This window comes from Cygnus atratus, chromosome 17 (genome assembly GCF_013377495.2).
Source record: "Cygnus atratus isolate AKBS03 ecotype Queensland, Australia chromosome 17, CAtr_DNAZoo_HiC_assembly, whole genome shotgun sequence".
NCBI lineage: Eukaryota > Metazoa > Chordata > Aves > Anseriformes > Anatidae > Cygnus > Cygnus atratus.
Genome location: NC_066378.1, coordinates 3,228,335 through 3,246,319, shown reverse-complemented (window position 1 = coordinate 3,246,319; position 17,985 = coordinate 3,228,335). Strand labels below are relative to the sequence as shown.

At 51.1% G+C, this 17,985-nt stretch overlaps 1 protein-coding gene across 1 annotated transcript in view; it reads right to left on the bottom strand.

The window, feature by feature from the left end:
* TBX5 (T-box transcription factor 5) overlaps window positions 1–17,624 on the bottom strand; it is a 36,169-nt gene extending 18,545 nt beyond the window's left edge. The window contains exons 1-7 of the mRNA XM_035556849.2: window positions 17,606–17,624; window positions 14,923–15,098; window positions 13,824–13,918; window positions 11,144–11,263; window positions 10,398–10,545; window positions 8,100–8,252; window positions 493–584 (exon numbers count right to left, since the gene is read on the bottom strand). Of these exons, the coding sequence (XP_035412742.2) occupies window positions 493–584; window positions 8,100–8,252; window positions 10,398–10,545; window positions 11,144–11,263; window positions 13,824–13,918; window positions 14,923–15,098; window positions 17,606–17,624 (803 nt within the window). The remainder of the gene's footprint in view (window positions 1–492; window positions 585–8,099; window positions 8,253–10,397; window positions 10,546–11,143; window positions 11,264–13,823; window positions 13,919–14,922; window positions 15,099–17,605) is intronic.
* Window positions 17,625–17,985: the final 361 nt, after the last annotated feature.

The following is a 17,985-nucleotide window of genomic DNA, read 5'->3' as shown; positions in this document are numbered from 1 at the left end:
GGCATCAGGAGAACCCTTAGCAAACCTGCTCTCGGAGGTTTGACTTCAAAGCACTGCCACCTGGGGAAAAAACATCCACCAGCTCCCCTGCAATAGCTGGATGAGCAGAGCTTCTCAGAGCTAGTCCAAGCCTCCTGTTGCTTTAGACAAGTTTAAACCCATGTGCAGCAGCAGACAGAGAGGCTAGAGATTGTTCCAGATGGAGACAAGTGACAAGGAAATACAAGGTCCCTGTGGCCAAAAGGACAACCAACATAAGATCATGCTTCTGCAACTCCATGGTTAAGACATTAACCTCGGAGCAGGAAGTCCTGGATTTTGGCCTCTCATCCTGCTGCTATTTCACCAGCATGTCCTAAAATGCACAAGCAGATGCCAGAGAAGGGCCTGCTGCTAAGTCCTTGCTTAGCTCAAGCCACAAGAGACATGCAAAGCGAAGCCTGAACAGTCGTCCCAGACCCGAGGGGTCCCCGCGATGAAAGCGCGCGTTACCTCTGCATCCTGGACATCCTGTGGAGTTCCATGTCGTCGCTGCCACGGAAACCTTTGGCAAAGGGGTTGTTCTCGATCTTTAACTGGGTGATCTGAAAGGGAGGAAATGCAACGGGTTCATCTCAAGTCCAAGGCACGGCCCGAGAGAGGGGGGATATTGTTTATTAAACCCAAGCCGGTAGAGATGCGGGAGAAAACAGCTTTCAGGAACTCAAATCATCCTTCAGCTCAGGCACTGACCACTCCAGATGGGCTTTCCTCTAGATCTGTCTGCTGGAAAAATATCACCTGTCAACAACCTCTCACTTCTTTCAGGCTTGGCCCATACCTAACATGGGGCTGCACAGACAAATATTTCTCACTGGAGGAAAGCTGGAAAATTACTTACTTTTTGCTGCTGGGACAGAAAGGGCTGTGCTGACCAGAAGACCAGCAATGAGGGCAGCACTGCCCAAACCTCATGGACACCAACAAGTATTGGCTCATCAATGCACAATCCAAGCCTCGTATCTTAGATCTTGGAGCCTCCCTCAGGCTGCCAGGCTCACCCTTGCTGTATTTCAGAGCAGTTACCTGGATTGCAGATGCTCTACAGCTGATTTTCTTCCCCACCCAGCTCCCACACCTGGAGGCACTGCAGGGACTAACTACCTGAGGCACTTGGATGGCAACTCCATTTCTGACCATCTCCCTTGGGGGAATATTTCTCTCCCAGTTTAGAAGGATTTAAGGGGGACTACTTTGCTACCTTCAGTGTCTAAAGATTGCTAGCTTGAATCCTCCTCAAGCACCCAACTTTGGTCCTCTCACAATATCTAAATTAAACATTTAAAGCAGCTGCTAAGGAGAAGGTACCCTCACCCAGGATAAGGTACCTTACCCATGAGGCCGGACCAGGTGTGACCTAGCTGCACTGCCCCAAGTGCCAGCCTCATGCCAGGGCTGGCATGGCAAAGCAAGGGCAGCTCAAGCTCTGGCTCATCCAGCAGAAACACAGCCATAAATTTGCTGCTATAAGAAACAAATCTGTCCACAACACACAGTTGGGGGCAGAAATCAGGGACCCCAGCCTTAGGATGAGAGGAGAGGAGCGGTCTCTGTGCAAAATCTCATACAGCTTACTTTTAATATTTAGGCAGCAGTTCCCCTTCTTCCCTTTCTCCATCACAGCCCGGCAGTCTGAGCCCTCAGCAAGCGCTCGGGAGGGGAGACAGCCCCGTGTTTGCCCCTGGAGGGACTTCATGCTCTCACCGCCTCTGGTGGGATCATGGTCCTGCCGTCCCACCGACGGCGGTGCCAACGGGAAGGAAAGAGCCCGAGGTGGATGGCTGGAGAACAGAGAGAGGCTCGTGTTCACCAGCTGGACCCATCCCTTCACCAAAATTCAAAGAGAAAAATCTGGCTCGCCTTGTGTCAACAGCAGACCTTGCCAGGTGTCTGCACAACCAGATTATTTTGCTGCTTTCTCATCTTTTAGCATATTTTTTTCCGAAGGCCGTTCGTTTACTTGCCCTTTTTGCCTAATTCAGCCCCAAATCGCACACACGGCCCCCGTCACCCACATGTGCTTGTCCCCATGGGTGTTCCCATTAAATCAGAATCTGAGTACACAAACAGACATTGCTTTTTTTTGGTCACGTATTCCAGATTTCAAAGAGAAGGGTGAACAAACAATATTTTCGGACCAATACGTCATTTGAGACGTTCTCTAGCAGTAAAACCGGGACAAATTTTATAATTAAAATCCCTGAATAATTAGACAACCAGCTTTGTATTTTGCAAAGAAACTGCCTACCGGTTTCCACCATCAAGGTGGTGGCTTTTATAATGAATAATACGTATTATTCAAACGTTGAATGCTTGTGCTATTTAATCTGCATTCTGAAGCGCACAAAATGTACAAGTTGTCCTCACTTGCTGAACCCAATGGCAATATTTGCTTGCATAAGTGAAGTCCTTCACGGAGTGAGGATTTACAGTATTGGCACGGGCACACCACCGTACAAAGGGCCAGATTCATCCCAACCTGACCGTAAGCATTTTAATCAAGGCGCCTGCACTAGGGACCTCATTTCCCGGCATTCCTGCTGGAAGGGATGGAGGGAGATGGGCACTGCCAGAGGGCACGCGGGCCCTGGGGTGGGCAGCATCGCCTTCACGGGTCCCAAACTCTCCGCTAACTGAAGGAGGAGACATCAACACGTTGGCCCTTTATGTAAGCACCTTGGTTAAATAGCCTGTTTGACGAATCAAGCCTTTATTCACCCACAAACATCAGACAAAATATCGTAAGTGACCTTGATCTTGTGAACATGTTGCTTTAGGACAAGTCCCCTAACTCTCATTGGGAACACTCTTAGAAACAATGGGATTAACATGTGTTGGTAGCAGAAAGCCCCAAGTGAAGCACAGCAAACTTCAAATAGCCTAAAATTCAGGATCTGCTACCTTGAAGGTATCAGAAACCGTGGTTCTAAGAAGGCTTTAAATTAGGCCTGAGCTCTTCGGTGTGCTTCAGATCGATTTCAGCAGGAGCTTTCAGAGCAGCTTCTCTAGGTGATACCTCGGGGTACCAACTCTAGCACCAAGTCCAAGCCAGTTCTAAAAAAATGCACGCAACAAAGAGAAAATAACGAGCAACCTGGTGAATCTCTGCTTTAGAAAACAGCCCTGCAGAAGGTATTTTGTTTGGCTTCTTTTTGTCTGACTTACAAACTATTCAAGAGGTGGAAAAGCAAACGAATGGGTGGAAATTACCTTCTTCTGGATCAACTTTGCCACAGCAAAACTCTGTTTAATTGACTGTAACTCACTGGGGTTGGGGACAAAAAGCTGCCAGAAAGTCAAATGACAATTACATCATTAAAAATAAAAAAAATACCACGTCCTGCAAGGTCATTAAGACAGAACACCCGGGGGTAAATTATATAGCATAGATTCAATAAAACTGTAGGGCTTTGTTTATTAATTTGTTACTTCAAGAAAGTGATGGCAAAGTTAGTTTCTGACCACTGACTGCTAATGCTGCTGCAGATCCTCCTGAGAAGAGAGCTTTCCCCAGCGAAGCCTTCCTGATTTACACTTCTCAGTGCTTGTCTGACCCATGGGTTCATCTTCACTTTAACGGGAAGCGACAGTTCCCAATGAAATCTCAGTGCCGCTCCTCCATGCGCCTTTCTCTGGGCTAACTGACCACAAAACACGTCTGCTGAGACATTTCCAACGGCATCTTTTGCTCCAGCATGATAAAATTTAGCCTTGCATCTAGTTAGATGGAAGAAACATGCTTTCTTTACTTTTTTTTCTTTGCACATCCAAGTATTTATACAGGTATGTGTCTCTACAGACTCATAAATATTGCTATGGCCATGGTTAAAACTATCAATATTGATAAGTTTTTTTTCAATTGCTTATAACTCTGCAAAACTTTGTTAGGAGTGAAATGTTCCACAGCAGGTGTCTGCTCTGGGCTCCTTTTTATGGACTTATTTTCCTATCAGCCAAACCTGATCTTTGCTTTCTGAGCACCACAGCCAAGGGAAAACACACAGCTCTGCCCCCCGGGGCTCTCCTGGAGGCTATCTCGAAGCTATCCTAAAAGCTGGGCATTTTGGAAAATACCTGCAGGTGACCATGGCCCTGCAGCCACTGTGTTGGGAGCAACTGGGAGGCCGGGCCTCCAGCTTGAAAGCACAGAGGCTTTTTCTTCTGCGTTCTCACATACCCCAGGTGGAAACCAAGTCAGCGTGGAGGAGGAGGAAGCCAAGCCAGGGCAGCGGGAAGGAAAAGAACTGGATGAAGACAAGGTGGCTGCTGAGCCTACGGACATCTGGCTGGGCCATGTGGAGGAGCTGGACGGGGAACGGGAGCTCGGAGCCCAAGGGAAAGGCCAGGGGAAGGGGGAGGCTACTGGCAGGGGGGAGGATGCCGAACCCAGAAACCAGCGAAGGAAATGGGAGGGACTGGGAGCCAGTGGCTGGTCGGAGTTACTGGTGTGAGACAGAGGGGCCCATTGAGGAGGCTGTTGGCTGAACTGGGAGGGCGAGCAGAGACAGACCCTGCACAGTGCCTGGCGGGGAGGAGGTGGGGAAGGGCCAGAGTGGAGAGAGGCAAGGTGCCTGTGTTCAGCCTGGGGAGGGGGCCTGGATTCAGGGACCCAAAGGGGCCAGGAGTGGGCTCAACACCCTGTCCTGGAGCTGCTGGACAGACAGGGACAAGACTGGGACCAAGAGGCAGAGCAGCAGCTCAGAGAGGGGCTGTGAAAGCAACAAGGTCTCCTGATGGAAGCATTTTCCCACCAAACCTTTGAGAGCAGGGATGCAAAGAGCCCCCACAGAGCTCAGTGAGAGGGGAAGAGCTCAGGTCATCAGGAAGGTCCCCAAGCCACCAAGGGCTACCCAAAATGCTGGTGACAAAGAGGAGACGTGCTCATCACCCCACAGGATGCAAGCCAGGCCCCCATGTTCATGGCCTCTGACAGACCAAAGCGATGGATGTGGCCACCTGCGACCAAAGCCAAGGAGAAGCCATCTCCCAAAGCAACAAATCCTGAGCCCGAAGACCTGCCTGTGCCCAGCAGCACCTACATCTACAATGTCCTGTCAACGGAGCAACAAAAGGCCACGCACTTGGAGCAGAAAGGCTAAAAGTCATCATTGCCCACCAGCTACCTGGGAATGCACCCGACCTGTCTTCAGGCTCTAAGCATCACTATGGTGTCCAGAGCATCCCAGCTAGGGGTGATGTTTCCTGAAAAGAATTTGGGCTACCAAGAATGTTAAATAACTTAGGGGGTTAAAAAAAAAAAATCAGCATAAAACCGGATATCCTAAGGGGGGAAAAACAATATAAAGCCCAAGTCCAGCTAACAGGGAAAAGTAGGTTGTAAAAATTAATGAGAATAATTGTTGTGAATTCTTGCTTTTGAAAGAAACCTCAAGAGGGCAGAACCTTAATTATTTCTGTCTATTAGGGTTCATTTCCTGGTCCTAAGTAGAGAGCTAGTACCTAATAAATATGAGCTAGTAACACAATGATTTAAGCTACAGCGAAACGGTACTTAACTGGGGGGGGAAGTTAATATTTGGGAATCAACCTGATTGCAAGCACCCATTGTGTAAACGGCAAGGAAATGAAATGCGCATGTGACCTGTTTTAACACCTCAATATTTCTGGGGTCTTTTCTCAGAGCTGAAGAGAGGGGGAAGGTGGCCGACCGAGCTGCTGACAAGCACACTGAAAACTTTACAAAAACTTTCTTCGCAGCTTAACCCTCCTTTTGGGGAGCAGGGCTGGGGAGGGGGAGAGCCCAGTGGGCTTAAATATCTTTGCAGGCTGCCTAAAATATCAGGGGAAATAAGTACAAGCCCTGTATGGGGATTGCAGCTGTGCTATTGAAATAAATTGACTGATCTGAAATCAGGCAGGTATTTCTGTAAGCTGTGTTAGCATAGACTCAAACACACTTATGGGCGAGTCATACAATTAATACTGTGATATAATTCACATATAGCATAGCTCTTGAAACCTAAAACATGGGTATGTATAGATTATTGTGTATATATGCGAGTAAAACATGTCAGTGAATAAAAGCTGCGTGTATAAAATGCTTCAGTGTATAAAAACTGTGTGGATAGGAGGATGTGTGTGAAGGGTGTTCTCCAGGTGATGGGTAGAAGTGGGAGCTGTAAATGGGAATAAATAGGTAGTGCACAGACGAGATGTGGGAATGGACGGACGGACAGACTCTCCCTGGGGAGCTCTGTACAGACAGACAGCCTGCGACCACTGATGGCAATGGGAAGCACAGTCCCCACTGCAACCTGAAAATGTGCTTTGCACAAAAAAAATCCCATCTCGACTGTGAAAGCTGTGCTGGGGTTTCTGCCTGTGGACAACCCCCCACGGCCATCACCCCTCCTGTGCCACTGTGCCGGCAACAGCATCAGCTGCGCACCAGTGCTGAGCTTCACCCACACTGGGGCAAGCTGCAAATTTTATTCCTTTCCCTGGAGGGAGATGCCATTTAGGGTAGATCATTCCCTGGTTTATTTTTATGGCCCTATCTTTCTCAATTGGGGCTTTATCTTGGGGCTACGGCCTCGCTTTTACTCGCTCCCCCAAGCAAGTCAGTGCAGCAAGAGGAGGAATGCACATGTCGGGGATGGAGGGATGCGAGTGTGTGTAAAATGTGTAGGGGGTGTGTAAAATATGTAGTGGTGTCTGCGTGTGTGCGTGTGCATGTGTCTGCTGGGATGCGAGCGCATGTGTGTCTGTAGGGATTCATGCGCTCGTCAGTGTGTGTGTTTTGACAGAGACGGATATGCAGATGTCATTTCTTATCAACCAGATGTTGTTGATTTACAATCAAATATTCCTGCTCCTCCTAATATGGCAGTTTTCCCAAACTACTGTGCTTACATGTTTTTGCTTCGCTTTGTTTTATTTGCATGCTCTTTTTTTTTTTTTTTCTCTACAAAAGAGTCCTATTTTTCTTCAAAGGAAAGCAGTTAACTTCAGGTCTGTTTTCTCCTAGGGAAATGTATTTAAAGCAAGCAGTGTGTCCTGTTTTATTAACTCCCAGTTCTATTAATATTATATTCTTTCTCCGAATCCATCAAGCAGAAGTTAAACTTGATTTTATAGCATCCACAGCGGAGTTATAATTTAAGGCATAATTTGGCGAGGGCTCAACTTGGATTCAGTTTGCCTCTCCTGGTCGTGCCAACAGCTCCTATTTTAAAGGGCAGGGAAGTATTTTCTTTTCTCCCTAGCTACGGTGAAACACTCTTTCTTCTCCAGCCTACCTCTGCTCCCCACGGCCCCACGGCCAACCAGCGGACGGAGGAAACGCGACCATTTCATGCACGTTTAGGAGCTTCCCTGTTACATCTCCAGGAAAGCATCCAGGGTGTTAAATGACCTTTCTCCATTAAAAAAATAATAATAATAATCACATAATTCACTATGTCAAGCATAAGGGAGCTATCCTACCTGCCTGTAAGGACAAGTAAAAGCCCTGCTTTCTACACCATTAGGGGAAACCATGCGGAGGCACCCTGGGACAGCCCAAATGGCCACATCTTCATATATTTTGCTTTGTTTTGCTGGGGCAGGAGCAAGCGACTGCAGGCACAGAGCCTCCCTTCCTGCCAGGGTCTTGCTGCCAACCCCGCAGCCCTCGGCCGGCAGGGAAGGAGCCGGCCCCGAACAAAGGGACGAAGCGCAGCCAGCCCGGGTTATCAGGGCCCCCTGGCCGCCGAGGGGAGCGCCCGGCTCCCTTCTCCAGCACCAGATTACGAGAGCCTTTGACCGATGGGGGGAAAGGAGATAAAGCCAACTTCCTCGGTTGGTCGTCTCCTCTCTGAGCAAACCATCCTGTTGAGCTCATTCCCCCTCGGCTCGCCCTAAAGTCTTTGGATGCTTTGTGCGCGTCGCCAGGAATAACAGGGGACGGGACAAAACCCGAGGGATGGGGAGGGCGTGCAGGGAGAAGGAAGGGAGCAAAGAAGAAGGGGAGCAGAGGACTTCAAAAGCAGTTGTGGCAGGAGGCAGAGAAGAAGAGGAGACACAGTTTGCCCGGCACGAAGGCCAGCCCAGCCCCTCACCTTGTGGTTTTGGTAGGAGGTGACGGCGATGAAGGCTGTCTCGGGGAAGACGTGGGTGCAGAAGGCAGTGTTCTTGGAGCCGAAGCCATTGTTCTCGTCGGCCTTCACAATGTGCAGCCGGGGCTGGTACTTGTGCATGGAGTTGAGGATGATCTGGGCATGGGGAGAAAGAGAGGACATCCCGTGGGAATGGAGGGGGCACAACGCCATGCAGCTCCCAGCCCGCAGACAGGGAGAGGAGAAGAGAGGGACCAGCAGGCCCTCTCAAGAAAGCTTTTTTCCTCTCCAAAAGCTTCTCCTCTTCAGCCCCCCCCCCCCCAAGCATGGATATTACTTGTGCTGGGGGCATCTCTCCCCAGAAAAGCAGCCTCGCCACAGCCAAAAGAGCCCATCAGGAGCTTTTTTTTTTTTTTTTTTTTTTTTGCACACCCCCCACCCCCCCAAGCAGCATCCCTTTGTGCCTGCAGGGCAAGTTGAGTCCTTACCTGCTGCCCGCCCTGAAGCCCTGGGTTGTGCTGCTGTGTTCCCCCCCCACCACCCCAGGAACCCTAATATGTGTTGCCACAGCCAGTGGGGGCTGTTCCTACCCCCACAGCCCCCACCACGACAGCACGGGTATCTCAGCCCCCCTCCCCAGCAACCCTACAAGATATGGGGAGAGAAGCAGGGGGGCGATTTAGTGCCCCCCCCCCCCCCCCCCAAACCCTGCCACCCCCGCAGGACGAGGACAGGAGGGTGGTGGGGAGGGAAGCGCTGTTTCAGAGATAAAAAGCGGCCCCTCCTCGGTACCGGGTTAATCTCTGGGGACGGTGGCGGGGGGGGTTGGGGAGGGGGGGGGACACTGGCGACAGCGAGACGCAGCGCGCCCCGACGCCGGGCCTCGCCGCCTCCCCCGTCCCGGGGGTTTAAGCAAATTGCTTTGACATCCGGGAAAGCCGCAGACATCAACGGTGAACGATCTAATGGGTTTTAATTTCATTACCGCGACGCTAATTGAGAGGCTCCCGGTGCAGCTCCGCCTCTGAAGTCCCTTTTGTCGTGTCCCCCCCCCGCCCCAAGAGCTTTGGCGTTGCTTGCAGAGACTTTTCCCCAGAGCCGCCTGCTCGCAGCGGGGGGATGCCTTCCCCCTCTCCACATTCACCCCCAAAAAATAAAAAGCCCCCCCCCCCCCCCCCCCGAAAAGAAAAAACCGCCCCTGGGGTGGGAGAGGTGCCCCCCGAGCTCCCCACCCATTTCCTGGCACGTCCTGGGCCCTGGAAAGCAGCGCTCGCAAAGCGCCTCTCCCCAGGTCCCACGGTAAAGGCAATAAAACACAATAAAATGAAATAAAATAAATTAAAACACCCCCCGCCTGGAGACGGAACGGGGGCTAGGCAAAGGATGCTCGGCATTGGGGTGGGCTGAGGGCTCCGCCGGCCGCTTCTCAGCCCCCACGTGGGCGTGTTTAAGAACACAAGATTTAACATGAAAAAAGAGGAAAAAAAAAAAAAAAAGCTTGGGGAAAAAAAATGAAACTGAAGTGTTGAAATGAGACTGGAGAAAAATACGCTCTTGGAAGGGGGTGGTGGGATCTGCATTCGGATACCCGCTTAAGTAATTATATATATAATTATATATATATATATATTACTCATACATGCACATATACATTCGCTCAGAGAAACACGTATCTTTGGAGACTTTCGAAGGCGAGCTGTTTCTGGCTGCAGAATTCACACAAGCTTTCACGGTCCCTTGGGTCTAGCAAAGCCCTTTTTATGTCCAAGAAGCTCTTGTGGGATGTTTTTTTCTCCTTTTTTATTGTCTTTAATTATTGTTGCCTTTTTTTTTTTTCCTTTGGATCGAGGGATCCGCATGGCTTTAGGTCCTATTTCCTCGAATAATTACGCCTGATAGATTTTACCTGTTAGCCAAATTCGCGGAGGCAGCGAGCAGATTTTACCGCTCGGAGACTCCCCATGAGGTTAAAACCAGGTAGCTAAATAGTCAATTAAGCCGGGCCCTGGGGTCTGTAATCAATTCCCACGCAGCGCTGCGAAATACTTTTTTTTTTTCTCCTTTTTTTTTTTTTTTTAATAATTTATGGAATTTCTGGGGGTGCCCATCACTGGGGTTCATCCCACCCTAAAAAGGCAGAAAATAACACCCCACCAAGACAAAGGGTTCGGACCGTGCCCTTCGTGGCTCTGGGGGGATGCCGCGCGTGGGGACACCCACGGGAGCACGCGTGGGTTGCCGGCCGCCCTCCCCCGTGGGAACCCGCATCTCCCGACCCCAAACCACCGTGGGTGGACTCACATGTCCGAAGGGATCGAGGTGGTTGTTGGTGAGTTTGAGCTTCTGGAAGGACACCAGCTGCCGCATCCAGTGCGCTCCGGTGGCGGGGGAGTCGGGGTGCACGTAGAGGCGGCCGGGCATGGCCGGCTCTGCCTTCCCCGTCACGGACCTGCGTGGGACAGGGACACTGAGCTCCGGCGGAGGCACCCACACCCTTGGGTGTCCCAGCACCGCGCAGGTGGCCCCGGGTTTCAGAGGCAGCCGGGCGGTCTTCGGGAGAAAAGACATTTACAGACACACGCACGGCGCGGAGAATTAATTGAGAGCTTTGGCACTTTTCCCGTCCCAGATCGCTGTTTCCCCGTTTAACCCCATCCTTCCCCCTTCCTAATTACCTACACCCCAGCCAGGACCAGAGCAACCGCGGCGTACCCATCCTTCACCGTTTCCCTGCCCGCAGATATTTAATTACAATTAAACCATCCGCTCCACAATAGCCAATAGTCCCCATCGTTAAATGGGATTGCAGGTATTGTTAGCTAATTGCAACTTTTTTTTTCCTTTTCCTTTTTCTTTTTTTTTTCCTTGTTTATTTGTATTTATTTATTTATTTATTTATTTTTACTTTCCTCTCCCGAGCAGCAACCCGAAGCCCCAGCACCGACAAGAGGTGCTCGCCTTCGGTTCGCGAGCATCTCCCAGCCCGTGTTGCCCAGGTTTCCCGACACGAAGCAACCCTCCGTCCCCTTCCCCCCGGGGTTGCGTACCATTTATTATCTGCAAATTTATATCTGTGGTCATCCGCTGGTACAATATCCATCAATAGTATGTACTTAGTTTTTGGATTAAGTCCAGTGACCTTCACTTTGTAACTGGGGAACATGCGCCTGTAAAAAGAAATAAGTACATCAGTATAAAAAGGAGAGAAGGGAAAGTTTCTCAAGGTGATTTTGTGAGTGTGTTTGCGAGGACGAGCCCGGGGAGGGGGCATTTAAGAAAGGGGCGATGCCGTGCTCTGGGGTGGCCCCTGCAGCCGGGCTGGGGCGTGGGAGCCGGGCGGGCTCCCGGCTGAGTCGTAGTTCCGAGCTTGGCAGCTTTATTTGTTTACCTGCTCGTGTATTCCTGTCTTTATTATCACCTATTTTGCCAATACTTCGATACTCCTTTAAAAAAATTAAAATAAAATAAACAAATCCGGTCGTGAGATCTTTTGGAAGCAAGTTACTTTCCTGTTTGTTTAAAGTGTTGGAACAGCAGGGGAGATTTGCCAAAAAAAGAAAGTAAAAATATATATATTTCTGTAAATGTACGTATTTAAAATACGTATATTTCAACAAGCCTCCGTGTGTATCAACGGTTCTATGTTCAGATATGGAAAAAATACAGGCGCTCAGGTGTAACACCGAATCCGTGCGCATACAAAGACATCAGCAAACACACCTGACAAATACTTGGAAACATTCAGATACACGCTGAGGACAGGGGTTTTTCGAAATATTTTCCATTACTGCGAGGCAGAGACTTAAAACACCGATGTTATTTTAGTTTGAGCTTTCCAAATATTTAAAAATAAAGCAGATGAAAACGTATCCCTTGACTTAAACCACGCATAAACAAAAAACCCCACACCTCTAAAAATACTGCACTCCTCTCCAAGCCTTGGGCTCTTATCTCTGCGATAGGGCATCTGGGCTGGTTTTTAAATTCACAGTAAAAAGCCGAAGGGGGAGAAAAAAGGGCCGTAACAGAAAAAGTTGGGGCTTAGCCTTAACGTTTTGAGGGCGAAGAAACCAAACTCCACCTGAACGACGATCTGTAACTTCATCGGAAACACCTGACCAACAAGATCCCGGGCTTCTCCAACAATAAACAGAAGGAATTGTATAAATAAGTAAAACTATCCCATATCTACCCCGGTAAAGCGTGCGCTCTCCCCTAAAGACCCCGCGCTGTAAATGTCTATTTTATTGCTCTCCAGACGAGGTTCCTAGCCGTGGAGATATTTGTTTGAAATTTCTGCAAGGTGGTTCGTGTCTGTCTCCCTTCGTGAGCTGCTTTTTGGGAAAAATAAACCGCTTTTTCGCGAAGTCCCTGCACCCCCGAGCAGAGCCGGCGCCGAGCCACCGGCTGTCCCCAGCTCCCGCACCGCCGTTTTTCCTTTAGAAATCGCCATTTTCAGCTTGCAGGGAGCTTCAAAAGCTAGGAGAGCCGTGAGACAAATCTATTTGTAAAACTTTATGCAGCCGGCTCTGTTTTTTTTTTTTTTTTTCCTCCCTCTTCAGGCAAATTTTGGAAGACCACAACAACTACCAGATGACAGAGCAAAATGAAAGTTTGGCTCCGCGTGGTTTGTTGTGCCCTCGCAGTCTAAAGCTGTTTTTAAATCTATTTCTGTGCCGAGGCAGTGGCAGGTAAGTCGCTGAATTTAACATCGCGACAAGAAGAGCCCCGCGACAGGAGTTTGCTGATGGGACCGGAGAAACTGCTCCTGGGTTTCTGCCTTAGGCAATCCGTTTAACAGCCCTCCAGGACGTCAATATTAGGGATAATGTTAAATCGCCTCAAATATATTCGCGTACACATATAAATATATCTGCGGATCACGTTTACTCAGCCGCTCATGGAAGCGATTACGCCCAGTCCCAATAAAGTTGGGTTTGCGAGGCTGTATATTTTTCTACACACCCACGCAGACAAACACACACGTATAGAAATGTGTATCTGGCCACAGCTAGATACGCATGCTATTTATTTGCGGGCACATCTATCTCTGCATCTAAACAGCCACGATATCAGTACATAAACAGGAGCTTCAGACCACATCGACTTTTAAATGGGGTGGCGTGGGTGTTCTGGTTATATTCTCCCCAATGAGCACGTAATAAATAAGAAGCCTCGGGAAACAGCGGAAGGCATTACAAAATCGCAGAAGGACGGGGCTGCTCCTTTAATTAAAAAAATATATATAAAATAATAATTAATAATAATAACGAAATCGCTCCGCGAGCTGCTCTAAACAAGGTTAGCTTTTGGCCAAGTGGTTGCAACTCGCGCTTGCCTGGAAAGCTTCCAAAGGCCTGAAATTGGGATTAACGATCCAACTGTTCTGGTTAAGAAAAGAGCCAGAAGAAACAATTTCTCCTCAATATATCCTCGCAGGGAGGGCCCGGCAGTGCCGGGGCAGAGCCGAGCAGCCCGGGCAATGCTGTGCGGGCTGTCCCGGGACCGCGACACGCACCCGTGGCCTCTCCCACGGGAGACACGAACATCCCCGGGGCTCGGGGAAGCAGCGGCTAGGCACCCACAGAACACGCGAACACGCGTGGGGAGGCCCGGAGGGGCAGCCCGGTTCAAAGCCATCCCTGCAAACACGCGTGAACCAAGGAGAATCCAGCCCCATGGCCCCAAAAAGGGGGGCGAAGGGCTTGCTGGATGCTCGTTGCTTACCTTCCAGCCTTTGTTATGATCATCTCCGTCCCCACTTCGTGAAATTTCAGCCACAGCTCCCGCTCGTGCAAAAACACTTTGATTCCTTCCATGCCCTGCAAGGGAGGGAGGCAGAGCCGGGTTACCCGGCCGGGGAGCCTCGGAGCCCCCAAACCCCGGGGGAAGCGGGAGTTTGGTTTGCAGAGCCGGGGGGAGGCCGAGGGGAACCCCAGTGGTGCTGAGCAAGGGGAGCCCCGGGGCAGGATCCTCGGTGCGCTGGGAGTGGGGAGCAATACCCAGCTGTTCCCCCCCACACCCTAAACCAATCACATCTCCTCCTCCTAAATAAAAAGGAAGGCCGAAGGCCGAGCAGGCACTGAGCGTGAGGTCTCCCGGTGAGGATTTACCCACGAGGAACACGCGAGCGAGCTCGGTGCTGAAACCCCTCTTCACCCCCCCCCACCGATGCCCCCAGCCCCCTCCTCGGCAATGAGGGGAGCAGCGGCTGGTGTGCCCCCGGGGGAGTCCACGCGTGTCCCAGCACCACGCAGAGCCCCGGGCGGGGGGGGGGGGGGGCGAGGGCTTGTGGGGGGGGTGCGAGGGGGACTGCCGGGGGTGCCTAGCCCCTCGTGGCTGCGGGGGTGCCCACGCATGACCCCCCATTCGGGTGCGTGGGTGCGGGCAGAGCGGTGTAAGTGCGCGCCCGGCCGTGGGGTGGGAGCTCGTCTGCGTGTAAATGTCACGCTGAGAGGCACGGGAGTCCGTGGGCACGTAGAAATCCGTGCACATGGCCTCAGGGGACATTTGCACACCCAGGTGTGGACGCGTGGGACCGTGAGTGTCAGTGCAGGAGGGGGTGCATGTTTCTGGTGGGTTTTCCTCCCGTGCCCCCCCCCCCCCCACGCACCCCACGAACACGTTCACCATTCATTCAGCGCCTGGCCACGGCCCCGGATAATGGCAAACCAGAGAAAAAAAAAAAAATTCTGACAACCAGGTGGGAGTTTTCTCTCCCGTGGGGCCTAAAAGGACTCCTTGCTGCCCAGAGCTGGGGGGAAAAATGCGAAGCAAAGGGAAAAATAAAAAGCAAAGGGGAGGCTGGCTGAGGCCGGGTCCTTACCTGCTGGGTGAAGGCTGCCTGGGGAGAGGTGGGGGGCTTGCTGGGGGCCCCCAGCTGCGTGTCCTGCTTGGCGTCAGCCTGCAGCTCCTTGGCCTCCGAGTCAGCCGGCGTGGTGGGGAGCCCAAAGCCTTCCTCGCTATCCGCCATGTTACAAGCTTCCTTCGCCGAATCCCCCACTGCAGGCACACATCGGGGAGAGAGCAGAGATAAGAGGCGCAGAAGTCAAGGCTGACGTTTAATAAAATAGATATATATAAATATAGAAATTCACATGCACGGAGCCCGGCGCTTGCGGGGCTGGTGGGCGAACCCGCAACTCACTTCCAGCCGCTCGGGGAAGGGAACGAGGCCCTTTAACTTTGGGAGAGGGAGAAATAAAGACTTTTATTTATTATCGCAGCCCGCAAGGGATGATAGGATTTGGGGGGGGGGGGGGGGGGGGGGGGGGGGGGGGGGGAGGGAGAGAGGGGAGGCGGTATTATTAAATGCATCTTTTGGAAAAAGGTAAACAGCCTCTCTCCCGCAGCCCGATGGCAGAGCGCACTGGGGGGCTGCGTGGGGGCACCTGGCCGGGGACCGAGGGACTCATGGCACGAGAGGCCGAGGAGATGGGGTGTCCCCCCCCTGGGGAGGGTGGCAGAGCCTCCCCCCGGCCCTGAGAGCCTCCCAGCCCCCGGGCCGAGGCCGGGTTCGCTGAGGCCGAGGAGGCTCCAAGCCTCCCCGGTCCTCCCAGGGAGGTGGAAGCCCCTGGAGAAGAAGCTTGGTTGCCACCAGGCAAATGCCCCCGAAACGTGATGCCGTTTGTGTGACCCCATTTTCTAAGAAAACCCAACTCCCTGCACCCCTGCGAAGCGCGACCTTTCTGGGGAAAAAAAAAAAAAAAAAAAAGCCGTTTATTCGTCCCCAAACCCAACACCCCCGGCCCGAACAGTTGCAAGACAAGCAGCGTCGGCTGGACGAGACGACTGGAAAATAAAAGTGTGAGTAAATTCATCGGCCCAGATAATGTACAAGGTAACCTGCGTACAGGCTTGGGGACGCGGGTTGCGCTCGGGGCTGAAGCGAGCAAAGCCCTAACGTGAGTAAAACTGCACCAGCAGAGAAAACCGAGCTTAAAAAATACGGCTTACGTCCGATGCGAGTAACAACGGCGGGTTTTAAAGGCAGTATTTTGATGGAGCTTTAAAGGCTCCATCAGGAATGGCAAAAGTTTCAAAGCAGGAGAAAAAAAAAGATAAAAGCGTTTGAATTATCTGTTAGGTTTTTTGTTCTTAAGGAGTTTAGAGTTTTAGCAGCTTAAAAAAAAATATCTCTCGCATGTTTCAAAGAAGAGGATTCAATTTTGAAAGGCCAACCATATGGAGACAATATTGTTTTTAAGTACACGAGAATGGTCTGAAATGAGTTCTCCTTCTCCCTGCAACAATATGTAAAACCCTTTAAAACAAAAATAAAATAAAAAGGCAATTCTCCTTTAAATGTAGAGGAAAATTGGGAGTGGGAAGGGGGGGGGCGGGAGAGAAAATGATCTTCCCTGCTAGTGGTGGGCAATTTATACATACACCATATATAATTTAAAAGGACAAAAAGCGAAGGGACTCCGGGTCCGCACCTCTGGAGCTAAAGATCATTCCCAGCACCGGCCGTGCCCCCCTCCCGCCCTTCCCAATGCTCCTTTCCCACAACGCCCCAAGCAGGCGGCCTGCGCTCGGGGGCTGCAGGGCAAAGCAAAACCGCGCAAAGTGCGCGGAAAGTGCGCGGCCGGCAGCGGGAGCAGGGCCCCGGGCTGGGCAGATCGCACGGGCTCCGGGGCAGCCCCGAAGCTCCCGAGACAGAGACCATGTAAGGCTTTTCTCTTCCCCTCCTCCTCTTTTCCCGAGCTGTTTTTTTTTTCTTTTTTCTTTCAATTTCCCTCCCCCCCTTTTTTCTTTTCCTTTTTTATTTTTTTCCCCTGGTGCAGCTTCGGAAATCCCAGCTACTCATTTTTAATCGATTTCCCTCCAGCTCTGATCCCTTATTCCCTCCCCCCAAGCCGGCAAAGTTCAGGGGAGGGCGATGGAAAAAAAGCATGTTTTATTAAAACAAAGAGGGACCCAGCTATGGGGAGCCCGGCTCCAGCGAGCCTCTGCGCAGCGCTCCGCACGTCGGTGGGTCCAGGCATAATTAAACAGATTTTTAAAATAATAATAACAATCGGGGAGGGGGGGGGTCAAAAAAATAACCCACCAACTCGGAGCAATTGGCGAGCCGCGGCTTCTAATTTTTTCCCCTTTAAAGAGCTTCTGAGAAGAAATGGAGCTTGACAGAACCAGGCCGCGGCGGCTGTATGAAAAATGCATCTCGCTTTGCTAAAGTAGCACCAAGTGGGTTTGCAATAAAGAAAAAAAAAAAAAAAAAGAAGGAAAAAAAAAAACACCCTAAGCCTTTTGTTCCAGCCTGTGCTCGCTTCGCCCCGTACGCCGCGGCCCCCCCAGGCCCCCCAGCCAGCCCCGGGAGCGCTGCAGAGAACGGCCCCCCCCCGCACCCCGCGGCTCCCGGGGCCTTGCAGGCTCGGCACAGACAATTTGTGTACAACAATGACCCCAGCCAGGCACTTTCGCTCTCTCCCGGTCACACACGCACGCACGCACACACACTTATTACAGACACCGACGGACATACATGGCAATGGAAGAGCTGTTACCTTGCTTGTTGAATTCCATGCAATCAATGCATCTCCATATATATATGTATGTGTATATTTTCCCCTTTGGCAATGGAAATTACAATGGGATCAGGCTTCTCGTGTGCATATTTCCTTTTATTTATTTATTTGCGGATCAGCATGTGAAAACCCAGCCTGGAAGAAAAAGATCTATCCAACGCAAGCTGCTTGCCTGCTTCTTTCTCTCTCTCTCTCTCTCTCTCTCCTGCTCTCTCCAAACACTTCCAGGTTGTCAGACGCACTAGAAAGGATCCTGAGACCAAGATAAAGCCCCCACCCCCACCCTTTTTCTCAGCCTGCTCTGGAAGACAGTTTTCCCCACCCCACTCTTCCTACTCCCCCTCCTCAAAATAGCAATA